This window comes from Gavialis gangeticus, unplaced genomic scaffold (genome assembly GCF_001723915.1).
Source record: "Gavialis gangeticus isolate Ggan-Ray unplaced genomic scaffold, GavGan_comp1, whole genome shotgun sequence".
Lineage (NCBI taxonomy): Eukaryota > Metazoa > Chordata > Crocodylia > Gavialidae > Gavialis > Gavialis gangeticus.
In genome coordinates, this window is record NW_017728993.1 from 80,697,100 (window position 1) to 80,711,649 (window position 14,550).

General features: G+C 41.5%; 1 protein-coding gene across 1 annotated transcript in view; it reads left to right on the forward strand.

The window, feature by feature from the left end:
• Positions 1-661: 661 nt before the first annotated feature.
• CAMSAP2 (calmodulin regulated spectrin associated protein family member 2) overlaps positions 662-14,550 on the forward strand; it is a 224,249-nt gene continuing 210,360 nt past the window's right edge. Inside the window, exons 1-2 of the mRNA XM_019528366.1 lie at positions 662-680; positions 1,067-1,326. Coding sequence (XP_019383911.1) covers positions 662-680; positions 1,067-1,326 — 279 coding nt within the window. The remainder of the gene's footprint in view (positions 681-1,066; positions 1,327-14,550) is intronic.

Consider the following 14,550-nt stretch of genomic DNA (forward strand, 5'->3'; position numbering starts at 1 on the left):
CCCCCCCCCCCCCCCCCCCCCCCATGCTCCAAGACTGCAGGGCTTTCCACCCTTTCCTCTGCTTGCCAGTAATTATTTTTTGCAGCGAGCTCACCATTTTTCACAGAACCTGCCCAAGTTTGCATTTTTCACCCCCCCAAAAAATGTAATCGCAATTTGGGGTCCCTTTATTATAACAGTTTTTGTCTTCCAGTTTTGTGTGAGAACCTCTATATTGCATGATACACTCTTATGTAGCTTTTGTTAACCCCGAAGGCATTCAGATTGAGGCATCTTATTACAGGGAAGCGTTAGTGTCCCAGTGTTTAACAAAAAAGGGGGAAATTCTCCATAATTCTTCAGCTTTTTCCCCCTCTGTTCTTTTATTTTTAATAAATTGATTCTATTAAAATATCTGTAGAAATGTTAGCATTATGTAATAATTAGCTATTGAATTTTTATCATTTGGTAATATTTAACTTTTGATGTGTAGCATGAGTTTTCTTACTGGGTTCTCAGTCTGACTTACAAGGTGTGGATTTCCTTCCCTTCCCCCCACTACGCATGCTAAAATTTACAATTTTTCCACTTACATAAAATTATAGAATAAAACAGAGTTTTGTGTTTAAACATAGCCATTTGACAGACGTCATCTTGCCTTTATGTGGCTGAACTATAAAACATGCTGAAAGAAGTGGAAGGTTTGTCCATAAGGTTGGAAAAGTCAAGACATCTTGAATTGATGCTGCTGTAAAACCACAAGCTGTCCCTGTTACACTTTGCTTTGCAGCATGGACTTTTCTCAGGACCTTTTCCCACCAAGCTAGTATTTATGACTTATTCTCTTTAATGGTAATACATTCATCTGTAGTTTTCACTAATATTGAATTGTTAGCTCCCATATTCTAAAGAGAGATTCCTACCACAGATTTTATTTCTCTCATCATGTAAAGTAATTTTGGAATTATATGTGAACATGCTCTCTGGTTAGTCTGTGTATTGTGAAATATTTGTATCTTTTTCTTCAAAAAAAAAGTGTGTGTGTGTGTGTGTATATATATATACATATATTGTTTATTTTTTGTAGAAAATGTTCCAGAGGAATTGCGAGAACCATTTTACACAGACCAGTATGATCAGGAACACATTAAACCACCGGTTGTTAACTTGCTGCTATCTGCTGAACTCTACTGTCGTGCTGGGAGTCTAATTCTCAAGAGTGATGCTGCCAAACCACTTGTGGGTCATGATGCTGTTATCCAAGCCTTGGCACAGAAAGGTCTTTATGTCACTGACCAGGAGAAGTTGGTAACTGAAAGGGATCTGCACAAGAAACCCATTCAGATGGTGAGCCTTGGCATTTGTATATTTGTTCCTTGGCGTTTTCTGTTCTGAATGCTCTTGATAGCAGTAAAACTTGGATTTTATGTTTTTTATCCCAGAAGTTAGATTTGTTCTCTGTAGGGAGGAGATAGCTGGTTTCACTTTCTTTCCCAGCTCTCATTTTCAAACTGGAGAGCTGAAAGTAGAAAGGTTTACATTATTTTCCCATTTTCAAGCCACGTTTTCTTCCTAAAATTGGAATGCCTCTTGTTTTTCCTTCCCAAGTACTACATCTTCCCAGTCTTCTGTTCAACCCTCTTTCTCTTCACCTACCATTCTCTGTGTCTCTAAAATAGTTCATAATTTGGCTGCAGGGGAGAGCAATCCCATAGATGTATTCTGCTGTAACACTAATATTTTTTTTTAGGTGAAAGGTTATCGTTTTCATCTTGAAAAACAGAATGATACGCATCTTGATATCACTCAAAAACAAAGCTTTACCTTTTTGACCTTTTCAAAAAGTGAAATTTTACTCATACTGATGTAAATGGGACTTTTGTTGTTAATGTCACTGGACCAGGACTTTAGCAAAACACTTGCTGCTCCTCAATCCTGTAGAAGTTTGTGAAACATACCTTCTAGTCTGGGAAAGGTGGTCAGTAAACTCTGCAAACGAACAACTTCATTTTTATCTCTAACTTGTGAAATGGCGGGGGGGAGGGGGGAAGAAGAAATGTATCATTAGCCTACTACCTTCTACCTCTAAGATGTATACATCCTGTGATCTCCACGTCTAAGTAGTCCAGCATTTTTTTTTTTTGTGCCTGCCTATTACTGCAATATTGCATGGAAGTTTTGCCCCAGTTGGTACTCCTTGGCAACATCTGTGACTGGGTAGCATTGCCTGATCCTAGTGAGAAGATGCTCCTATGGAGTAACGGATTTGGGAAAAGGATTTATTTTTAGGGCTGCTGAGTGACTGGCGTGGGCCGTAAGAGCCATTACTTAAACAAGTATGTCTTTAGAGGCAGGAGGGAGCAAATTAATTTTATATTTCATATCTGCCACCGCAGCTATGTTACTTTTGGATATGTTTGAGAGGAAAAGCTCTCCTCCTTTCCTTCCCAACTTTTCACAGTTAAATTATTGCAAAGGAAAACTAAGAATTAAGCTGATAATATCCAACATGTATACCTTGATGTCAGTATTTCTGATGTTATGGCTTTATTAAAGCTCTTCATACTGTTTTTAAAGCAAACTCTCAGTGGAATAACTAAAGCATGCAGTTAGTTAGTTATATGGTTACTTAAATATGCGTAGCAGTGAACAAAGCAACAGCGAGTCTGATACCGGAGACATAGGGTATGGACAAACATGAACTTGGAACAGCTTCAAAAGGGAAAGAGGAGCTACTGCTCAAACTAACAGTTGTCACACTAACACTTACGTGCCTCAGCCTCTAGTAATACAAGTCTAGCAAAACTGCTCCAATTTTGACTGCTTCTACCAAGGTCAAAGTTGGGGTGATTCTTTTTTTTCATAGAAACCCCCACCCCTTTTGAAGCTGCTTCAAATTCATATTTCTATGCTTGCTCCTTCTTATATTCTTTACCTTTTTATACACTTGCCATACTAATTCAAATATAAGTTAAATTCTTCCCGTATATTACTATAATCTTGAAACAATTCTTAATTGATATGAATGGTGAGAAGTAGTTTGTGTACTCCTTCTCCCAGTATATATTATACTTTCTGAAAATAAAAATATAGTTGAATAATCATTTAAAACTTATTTGATCATAGGATTAATTTGCATATGACTGAGATTTACCATATGTTTAATTATGGTAAAGAGGAGGCTGAGGGGGGACCTGGTGGCTGCCTACAAACTCATCAGGGGAGACCAACAGCAAATAGGTAGAACATTTTCTCCCCAGTACCACCTGGGGTGACAAGGAACAATGGTAATAAGCTGATGGAGAATAGGTTTAGGTTAGAGATCAGAAGGCACTATTTTACAGTTAGGGTGGCCAAAACCTGGAACCAACTTCCCAGGGAATTGGTCTGCGCCCCTACCTTGTGCAAATTCAAGAAGAGGTTGGATGATCACCTGTCTGGGGTCTTGTGAACCCAGCATTCATTCTTGCCTGTGGCAGGGGGTCAGGCTAGATGATCTGTTCAGGTCCCTCCTGACCCTAGCTACTATGAAACTATATAGAGCAGGGGGTGGCAACCTATGGCTTAGTGCCTGGATCCACTCCACAAAGGAATTGGATCCTGTCCATGAAAATGGTATGTATCTGTGGCAAGTCAATAGCAGTTCTCACTACAGTACTGCAGAAGTCATGGTGGTCACAATAGACTGCTGGCCCTGCCCCTCACCACTGATCGGCTGAGAGAGCTGCCTGTCATGCAGCCCTGCCCCTCTCTGCCAATTGGTAATGATGGGTGGGGCTGCATTTTGGGTAGGTCCATAATCATGGTGGTCAAACCGCAGTCCTCATGACTGCTGGGTTGAAAGCTGCATCCAGCCCCACGGCCTAACTTTGTTTCTAAAGCAGCGTGCCATGACTAAAAGGTTGCTGGCCCCTATTATTACAGTATTCATTTATGTTGATGACTTCTCTTATGGGGAAAAAAACAGGGTTAATCCAAGACAAGGGGGCATGTTAGTTAAACTGAAAGGCAGTGGATTTAAGACTATATACAATTAAACTGTTTCTTACATAATGGACAATTAACAAGTTACCGTGGATAGGGACTTACTCAATTTATGATTTCATGGAAATTGCAAAATTGGGCACTGTCTGAAAAATCCACAGGGATTTCATAAAAGTAAAAATAAATAAATAAAATGATGGTAGTCAAGGTCAACTGGTGTTAGACCATAGAAATCTATTGATGTATTCATACCTAGCCAGGGACGCCAGTGGGACACCAAGCTGTTAGACTGTGAATTTATTAATTAAGGCTCTAATGAATACTAGTGAAAGGCTTCACAGTCCAAATGATTCTTGGGCAAGGAATTAGCTAGTGAAGTAGCTAGACCATCTATCAGATCCTTACTAACCCAAACAAAACTATGATCACGGCTAATTTAAGGATGCAAACTCAGGTGTTACAACTGAAACAAATCGAATGGTTTATTATTAAAGGTAAGTAGCAACAGGGTAACAAGGAAAACTTAATATGATCAAAAGAATACTTAATGCAATTACTATATAGAGGACTAGAATCAATGACTGAGTGCCTTATTGCTCTGGATACTATGGCTGTGACAAGGTGATACTGATGCTGTCAGCTCTTCAGGGAGAGTAAACCCCTTCCTTCCCTCTTTCCCTTTGGGGAGGGGTGATACTTACCAAAGCAGTGTGAGCCACTGCTTATCACACTAAGTGCTCCCGGGGGCAATTCTGGGGAGCTGACTCGGTCACAACTTACACAAATCAATGGTAGGGGAGCCCATGAAGTAATTCTGGAAATAACACTCAGGGGTTAAGGTTCAGTGCTGTTCCAGCTCCAGTGGTTCACTCTCTTCTACACACTGCAGCAGCTAAACAGCAACACCATGCAATAGGACCCACAGTCCACCAGACCTCTTCCATCAAACAGACCATGCCACGCTCATGTGTTTCAAATCACACACTCGCGCCCACACTCACTCACTCACTCACTGAGTTCCTGTCAGCAGTGACCTTTTATATGGGTAGTGCACATGGCACCCACCCTTGTTGCACTCATTACTCAAGGTGCACTCAGCATGCAAACACACAAGTTTCTGGGACATTCTCACTCATGTGCACTGCATATATTGCTGAGGTAAAGTCATCTGCAGTTCATCCCTTAACCTAATTTTCACTTAAGTATGGTACAGAGGTGACCTCAGGCCTGATTTCTAGCCCTTCACTGGAATGTTCTTTATTCTCTGTACCCCTAGCATTGAGCTATGATCCAGTTACATGGTTTAGACTGGCCATGAAAATTCAGCATGCTCTTGTACTATATTTACCTGAATCCAAGTATCTTGCCTTCTGTATTTATATTTTTGGCATGGCCACAGTAACAGGCAGATTGGTTTTAATTTTATGCAAAAGCACTTTGGTTCCATGGTTAAAGCCTTTAAAAATTGCTGAGTAAATACTGTAATTTATCTGTAAAAGAGTTGTAAAACACACTTTCTACACTGGTTGCACTCTTTCAGAGTGGAAATACTTCTATACTGTCTGGGAGGGGAGAATATTGTGTTAATTTTAATCCACTGTTTTCCACCTGATTTGCCTCCTTTTCAGTGTATGCCTTCTTGTTAAATCCACACCCACTCTCTCTAGCACCATCATAGCAGGGACAATCCATGATGAAGTCTCATTTGCGAGCTATCTAATTAATTAACTTGTAGGTTGTTCTTAAGCCTGACCTTTTAGGGAAGATGAGCAATACTGCAAGACTGCATCTCTGTATTTGATGAGTTGGTATTTGTCAAAGTAGATTTTAAATGATAATTTCACACCCTCCAGTATTAAGCAGTTTTTCTTATTTTTTTTCCGTTATACTGTCAAAACAATACTTTGTCAGGCAGGAAGACAATAGGGTTTTTGTGTGCAGTATTGCATCCACTGTCTGTATTCCCCCTTCCAAGACAGCATGTGCTACATCTCCATTTTGCCATGTAGACCATTTCCCTGAACCCCTATTGGCTATACAGACAAAGAAGCAGTTTCTAATCTTTTTTTATTTATTTGTTTTGAGTAACTTGTCTTAGGAGCTGGCTGATGAAAAGCTTTATCCATATCTGTTTAATTCTTGATGGACTTCCAGGAGATATAGTAACTCTCTACTTTGACTTCCTTTTTCACATCCCCTAAAATTTTATTTTCTAGATCCCTTCTTCCTCTGCTATCCTTAGGGCATTTAAATGCTGATTTTTGACAGTTGACATTGCAAAGTCATGTCTAAAGAATATCAAATTCAATCTGTCAGTAATCTTTTTGCCATATTACAGCAGTGGTGTCAGACTCATCCAGCTCTGCGGGCAGGATGTGGGCTGCCGGGCTGGATTGAGCCATGCCAGAATTAGCACACGGGGTCAATGTGGCAGGGTGTCATCCAGCTCTGCACTGAGAGTTTGACACCCTGTGCTAGCTATGTGCCATGCATGCTGTATGCCATCCTACTCGGGCTTGTGCTGTAGGCAACGCCTGGGATGGACTGGCACTGTGGGCATTGCATGTGGCCTGCAGAGCTGGAGCAGGGAGCATGCTGCATGCTGCTCCCCACTGGACCAGACTTGTGTGCTGACTCTGGGACTGACCTGGTGGAATACAGCACACGTCCTATGCTGGCCTTGCTTGCAGCACCCATGGTGTTAGGCTTAGCCTGTGTGCCACCTGCAGCACAAGCATTGGAGTAGGGCCACTGTTTGCTGCATGCAATGCATGGTCTAATTTGACTGCATGTGGCAAAGGGCATGCCCTGCATGTGGTGCCCCACTGGACCAACCCTGTGCATAAGTTCCAGCCAAGCCCGAACTGGATCAGCCCAGCGTCAGTGCGCAGTGCCAGTTCAGTGGTGTGCCACATGCAGTGCATGCCCCAGATGGACTCCACACAGGGTTAATTGAAAACTTACACGCCGAACTGTACAGTTCCACAGGCCATTCTGACCTGCTGCCATATTTGATATTAGGGAAATTGCAAAAAAAGTTTGGGTTTTTTGTTTGTTTTGGGTGTCTTTTGTTTTTTGGTTTTTTATTGACTTGGTTTCATGTTTTATGTTAGCTAGAACAAAAATGTGTGCACTGTGTGTGGGATTCTAACTTTACAATGTTCATAGATTGGAATGTAAGGCAATCTTAATTCTATATTTCCATATTGAAAGAGTGCGTAGTGTCTTCTAAGAAAAATCTTCACTCTTCAAGCTAAATTGATTTAAAAATGCATAAGGATTTGGTTTCCAAATCAGCTGATTATGAAGCACTGAACTTGGCAGGTAGTTTGGGCTTTGCTTATTGTATTATTCTCATGTACGCCCACTCTTTTCAGTCATCTTATGCAAAAAGAAATCCATTTTAAGAGCGACCGCCAGAGCAGTATTTGAAAGGAAAGACAATTTTGTGTTCTATGTAGATATGTTGGTACCGATATAACTATTGCTACATGCTCAATCATCACACTAATAAGTACAAGCCCTCTATTGTATATTTGATCTCTTACTAGAATCATCAAACATACAAAGATGGCCAAACTGGTGTAGAGATAGCATAGATCTAGGCAAAAAAAATTCTTCATGAGGACTGCTGTATATTTGATGTCTGTGGCACTCCACTTCCTTTGCCTGGGATCCTACCTGAGAAATGGGATTCAGTTGGGCTTATTTCTGGCTAACCCTTCTTTTGCTAGTAAGAATGGAATGAATGCCTTCAGGTGGAAATAAGGACAGGTTGGTTTTTTTTAGTGGGGGCAGGGGAAGTCCCCCTACCCTTTTTTTCTTGGCAGACAGCAGGGGGTTTTAGAGAAGTAAAAGCATTGTGACAAAACATGTCACACCATGTCAACACCATGTCACAATGCACGGTTTTAACAGTATATGTAAAACTGTAATGATTAGTTATCCTGATATGGCTCTCTACAGTTCTGCTGGACCATGAAGTCAATCTCCCTGGTAAATGAAGTAGGAAATAGCTTTCAAATATAAAAGCTTGAGATGAAATAACTTTGACCTCTGGAGAGTCAGCCTTCTGCTTGCATGCTTGCTCGCTCTCTTTCATTGGCATGCTTTTGCATGCGTACTGACTTTAACTTTTCTCTAAGTATGAAGGTAGGATTCAGACTCCAGGATGCCTTGTGTACATACCTGCCATTTTGGAGAGAACAAAGAGTCCATCTAGGGGTGGATCATCTGATAGTGCCTCCTTTCACCATTGTCCTAACTCAGGGGCGGGCAAAATGTGGCCTGGGAGCTGGATGCAGCCCACTAGGCCATTGTATCTGGCCTGTGGGGCCCCTAAAAAAATTCAGAAAATTATTATTTATCTGCCCCTGGCTGCCTATCATGTGGCCCTCGATGGCCTGCCAAAACTCAGTAAGCAGTCCTCTGCCCAAAATAATTGCCCGCCCCTGTCCTAACTGGAGCTGGGGAACTTTGGAACTGGACTCTGTATCCTGCAGGATCTTTGCTCCTACTGCATAGCACTTTCTTTTTCTTCTGAAGTAGGGCCAGGCCAGTAATGTGTATGTGGTTTTTTGTTTGTTTGTTTTTTATGGGTTTTTTTGTTTGCTGGTTTTTTTTTTTGTCTGCTTTCCTGAAACTACCCTTTGCACAAAAAAAATTTAGCCCCAAAATTAAAAATGTGGTTTTTAACTTGTAAAAAAAACAAAACAAAACCAAGTTGCTTGCAGATTGAAAAATGGTTTGTTTTATTTTGTTTTTTAAGATCCAGATGCATTTTCTTTGGACTCTAATTCAAATATTCATGTGCAGGTACTTAGCCCTGCACAAGGTAGTATGATATTATGAACATTTGTTGGTAAAATAAATGTAAAAGATTAAAAAATGGAACATGCTTTGTACATAAAACCATGTTTTTTTATCTGCGTAAGGAGATGATCCTGTCTTGAGCAGGAGAGTTGGATGAGATGACTAATTAATGCCCCTTTCAGCCCTATTTTTCTATGATTCTGGCTTCAGGAAAAATAAGCAATGTGTTCATATGTTTTCTTGTGCAGCTATTTGAATACCTGAAAACCATAATATGTATCATACAGCAAAAGTATGTATAGCCTCTCCAACACTTTCCGCCTTTGTCTTGGAAAGTACAGTGTAGTTACTTGACATTATTTTCAGTAACAGTGTTAAATTTTCACATATGCATACTGGATCTTATGAAGTACTTCAATTTAAGAAGTTGCTGTTAGCAATTCCTCAACTCAAGGACGATCTCTACCATGGCTCATTGTTGGTGATTTAAGAGTCCAATACTTGAGCCATGGACCCGTGCACAGAAGTTGCAGGTCTTTTTGCAGGGGAGAGTGGGTTGTAGGCCAGGATTTCTATACTTTTTCTTTCCTTCGTGTTCTCTTTCCCGCTTTGAGGGCAAGACACTTTACCTTAAAATGGGCAGCTTCTTGGTTGAGGTTGTAGTGCCATTGAAGTCGGCTGGCAGCCAGCTCCTCCCAGTGCTTGACATTGGCATCCATTTTCTTGAGTTGTGCCTTCAGTGTGTCCTGGTAGCACTTCCTTTGGCCATTAAGAGATGTCAGGCTAGTACTAAGCTGGGAAGAGAGCCCTTGTTTTGGGAGTCAAGAGTCGGACATCCCTACCCAATGTCCAGTCCAGCGGAGTAGGTATTTGAGGATCAGTGACTCAATGCTGGTAACACTGGCTTTAGCAAGGATACTGATGTTTGTGTGGTGGTCTTCCCATTTGATGTGGAAGGTTTTAGGGATTATGGTTACCCACATTGCACACCTGTATAGGAGAGTGGGGATGTTGATTACATTGTAGACCTGTATCTTGATGTCTTTGTGGAGATTGCAATGAATAAAGACACATTTCAAGCAATTTCCCAAAGGAGAAATTACTTGCACATGGGATCCTGTACTGGATCATAGAATAAAAAAAAATGAGGTCTAGAAGGGACCTAAGGAGGTCATCTAATTCAGCCTCCTGTTCAAAACAGGACCATCCCCGACTAGATCATCCCAGCCAAGACTTTGTCTAGCTGGGGCTTAAAAACCTCCAAAGATAGAGATTGCAAAATCTCTCTGGGTAACCTGTTCCAGTGATTTACTATTCTCCTAGTGAGAGGTTTTTCCCCTAATATCTAACCTAAACTTCCCTTGCTGCAAGTTGAGACCATTGGTTTTTATTCTGTCATCTGCTACCACTGAGAACAGTCTAGCTCAGGGGTGGACAGTTATTTGCGCTGGGGGGCCACTTAAGGAGTTTTGATGAGATGTTGAGGGCCAGAGTAGGGGGTTGCAAACCTGACTTTGGCCCCTTGTCATGGCTGTTTACATGGCATGGTGCGGGGGGGTGGGAAGATGCCAGTTGATCTTGTCTGGCCCTGGGCCTGTCTGTCCTGCACACATGGCCAGGGATGCTGAAAGGAACAGATGGGTGGGCAGGGCCTCCATGAGAGTGGCCCAGACGCCCTGCAGGCAGGGCGTGCTTGGTCAGGTGGATGGGATGGAGCTGTGGGCAGGCAGGCAGGTGGGGAGCAGCATCTAGGAGCAGGATTGTGGGACAGTGAGTGCAGGGCTAAGGGCTGGGGCAGAGCCATCTGCTCCCCACAAGTCCCTGCTACAGATGCCAGTTCCTTGGGCAGGCATTAGTAATTCAAATGAGATCCTAAGACCCAGGTGGTAGAATCTGTGAGTTTCTTCTTAGAATTGTTTTAACGACTGTAAAACGATTTGTTTCCATTTAACCATACTGTCTTTGTTAAATGTGGTGCTAACTGTTATAGCTAAATTAGCAGTATGGCGCTATTAAAATTAAAAACTATTTAAAAAAAGACTTCAGGATTTTTAAACAGACTGTGTATACAGTAAACAAAATAATCCAGTTTTACATGACTATTATATTAATACGTAGGAAAATGTATGTGCTTCTGTATGAACTGGCATACTTTTCAAGATCCAGATAGGAATTTAATGCCATTACTTGCCATTGTGCTGCAGGTTTGTCAGGTTTTTTATGAAGGCGCTATAATACTGTTGTTATAGTCTGTCTTCCTCCATTTAATTGCAAATTGTCTCTTCTTCAAGTGCCGCCTTTGAAGAAATTTGCCTTTGTAATCTTTTTTTTCTCTCAAAACAATCTTCAGTAAACTTGATTTATCTCTTGGTGGGCAAAGATGTTAATGTCTGCATTGAAATCTCCAGTGGTATGATAACATCTTTGTGGTTTACCAGCTTGGTGTACAACTTTGAACGTTGTGGTACTGTTCTTTATAACCTGGCCTTTTAGACCTCTAGTTCAGATAGTAACAGAAAACTGTCAGAATTTAGATCCTAATCCAGATTATGGCTCCTTTCACAGAATACTTTGGTTTGAAGTGACGCTCCATCTTGCCAAAAGAATCTCACCAAAGGACTCCAGCAATTTAGTAACTGAAGGGCATATAAACTAAGTCTTACAGAGTTTCAGACGCTTCAGAATAGCCCCTAAACTAAAGAATGCATAATTTAGTTTTAGACCTGATGTGGTAAGTAAGGGTAACTCAGTAGGGAAGGAATGGCGTGAGGAAGGCTAAGAACACACAAGAATTTTCGATTCCTTATTTTAAGCAGATACACATCATGATAGCTCAGGTAATATTAGTACTTGTTTGAGTGACTCTGTATGTGGGCATCACTGCTGAAGCAAGCATATGTAAGAAGGGTTTAGAATGAGAAAAGTGGTTTGGTGAACCAGGATCTGTGTCTAGAATTGGACTCCCTAATTCTGTGGCCAGTATTTTTATCTGCTGTTAATATGCATGTTCTGAGGTGTGATTAATGTGTTCTTTAGGTTGTACCTGGTTCATGCTGATTTGCTTAATTTCTGTTGTAAATGGTCTGCTTAGCATGTGTTTCCTGACAGATCCTCATTTAATTTGAAAAAGGTAGCAGACAGCATAATTGTGCTGCTCTTTTCAGTGTCACTTTACTAGATGAAGTAAAATAATAGAAATTCGTACAGCTATGCTTCATGTGGTAGATGAGCATCTCATAGCGCACCATTTTGTGCTGACCCCTTTTGCACAGGCTATCTGTTTTTACTTTGGTCCCTATAGCTATCAGACTCTTCCCAAGTTTAATCCACCTTTTATCACTTTAAACAGAAGATAGTACTATCAGTTGTTAGTTCTCTGCAGGCGATACATATGTTGAGTCATTGGTTGTGGAATCTGTTTTACCATCTGACATTGCTGCTTGGTTCTGAGAGTTTGCTACCTCGGTGCAAAGTGTTGCTTCTTTTTCACCCAAACCTTTGGTTATTGGGGTGGATTTTTTTTTGTAGCATACTTTATACATTATATAGTCACATGAACAGTTAGACAGTTTGGCTTAGGTTTTTGGTATATCTTTGCATTATGCTGAGGAAGATCTAAAACGGTTTTTTGCTTTGCTGAAGTTACAAATGTATTTTTTCAGGGTTTTTTTTTTTTGTTTTGTTTGCATTTTAAATGCTGTTCTGTTTTGAAGCTGCAATAAAATCAAGTAGTTGGTTCTGGCTTTCATTTGTTTTGCTTCCACTCAGAATATGCCATCATAGTAATAAATAAACAAATCAAAATACTAAAAGATAGGAAACACCTTTGGGAAAGACTTAAAGAAACTAATGGCTCTTGTAATGAAAATATCTAGGAAAGATCCTCTTAATGATTATACAACCCAATTATATCAGTTCCACTCCTTGAAGTACTGTGCACACTTCAGGGATTTTTTGGCTACATGCTTATTTTAAACTTAAAAAAAAAAATAAAATTATTCTTTAGCTTCTGTTCAACCAAAAAGTAAAAAGTGTACTGAATTTCCATCAGGGTGTGTGTGTGTAGTATAGTTCAAGGGATAGCACGTAAACTCTTCACAGGCAATTTGAGAAGATAATTTTGAACTTGAAAGTGAACAGAGACTGGGAGAGCCTTACCAAAATATCCCCAAAATATTTTCTGTGTTGCTTCTAAGCATAATCCCAATAACAGAATTTGAGAAGTACTACTGCATGCTGATGGGTAAAAGCAAATTAAGGTGAAAAACCTACACAGTAGGCAGCATGAACAAAGAGGTGGTTTACTGCTGCATGAACTAACCTGCCATGTGCTTGGTCTGATAGGGTTTGAAAATCTATATTCTCTTGCCTTTCCCTATGATGAGTGACAGAGGGAAAGGGTTTTGTGTTTTGGTTCTTAGTTGCAGATCCCTAATCAAGGCTGCCTGGCCCTTGTGCAGGTTGTCTGTGTACTGCTCAAGTGGGTTGTTGCCTATGAAAGCTTATGCCTTCCTGAACCAGTTAATCTTTAAGGTACCACTCTGTTCTATCTTACTGTCTTTACAGACAGTACTATGATAGGGCCATATGATATTTAAGAATTGGGTCTGTAGTGGAACTCTGGCTTATTCTAGTTTTTTGTGATATGCTCCACTCCTGTAATTCTCTGGCCAATTTGCCGCCTTACTTCTATGGCAGGGGTGGCAGCTGGCATATGTGGTAACAGCTGCTGCTATACCAGGGTTGCACTTACTATAACTTCCCCTGTAGAAGGAGAATTATACCCAAGTCAGTATCTGTTGCATTAAGATCCTGTTGTGCTATTTACATGTGCTCTCAATAGTGCAAGAGCAGACAGGTGCCTTGCCTACAGGCTCTCCCCATGTCCTGAAGTGCTTACCATATTTTCTCAAATCCAAGACAGTGGGGGGAAGTGGGGGTGCTCCTCATTTTAAAAATGGAGGGAAGCCCCTCACCTTGGATTCAAATAAAAGCTAAGAGGGAGGGGGCAGACAGCTGCTGAGGTTGGAGCTGTAGCTACAGTAGGCACTTGTCATCCCCAGCCACTTGTCCTCTACAGTTTATGTCCCTGCCTGCCATCCTTCCCACTGCCACTTACCCTCCACAATTCTGGCTTTCCCCTGCTCTGGCCTGGGGCTTGGACCCCTTGAATGTTCTGGCCCCAGGGAGGCAGCAGAGGTTGGGGGGTATAGGCATGGGTTGAGGACAGGTGCCAGAGGGTGCAGGGACAGAGGGGAGCACGTGCTGGGGGGTGGCAGTGGTATGGGGGGCAGGCAGGAGGGGCCAAGTGATAATGGAAGGGGAACAGGTTCTGAAGTGTAGTACAAATGGCTCGTGGTGGGGCAAGAGCCAGGACATTGGCATCAGAGGGAGTGGGCAGCGAGGGTGGGGGGTGACTGTAGAGGAAGACAGATGGCAGGGGGCAAGGTAAGGCCACTTGACTCCCCCACTGCTGAACTGGGGAAAATAGTGACAGGGGGCAGGCAGTTGGGGAGGGGAGGGATGAATTTAAGACCACACCCCAATTGTAGAAATTTGCTACACTTAATATATATTTTCCATGTATGGAATCTAATTAGTGGGAGGCTGTCTTAAATTCAAGTTGTCCTGGATTTGGGTTAAATACAGTAACTGCCTTTCACTTGCCATGATGGTACTTACAATCAGAGAATAGGCTCTCAGTTCTGTTGGGGAGTTACTATCTTGGGGGTGTCTCTTTCCCTCTTTTTTTTTTTTTTCCCACCACTAGGTTGC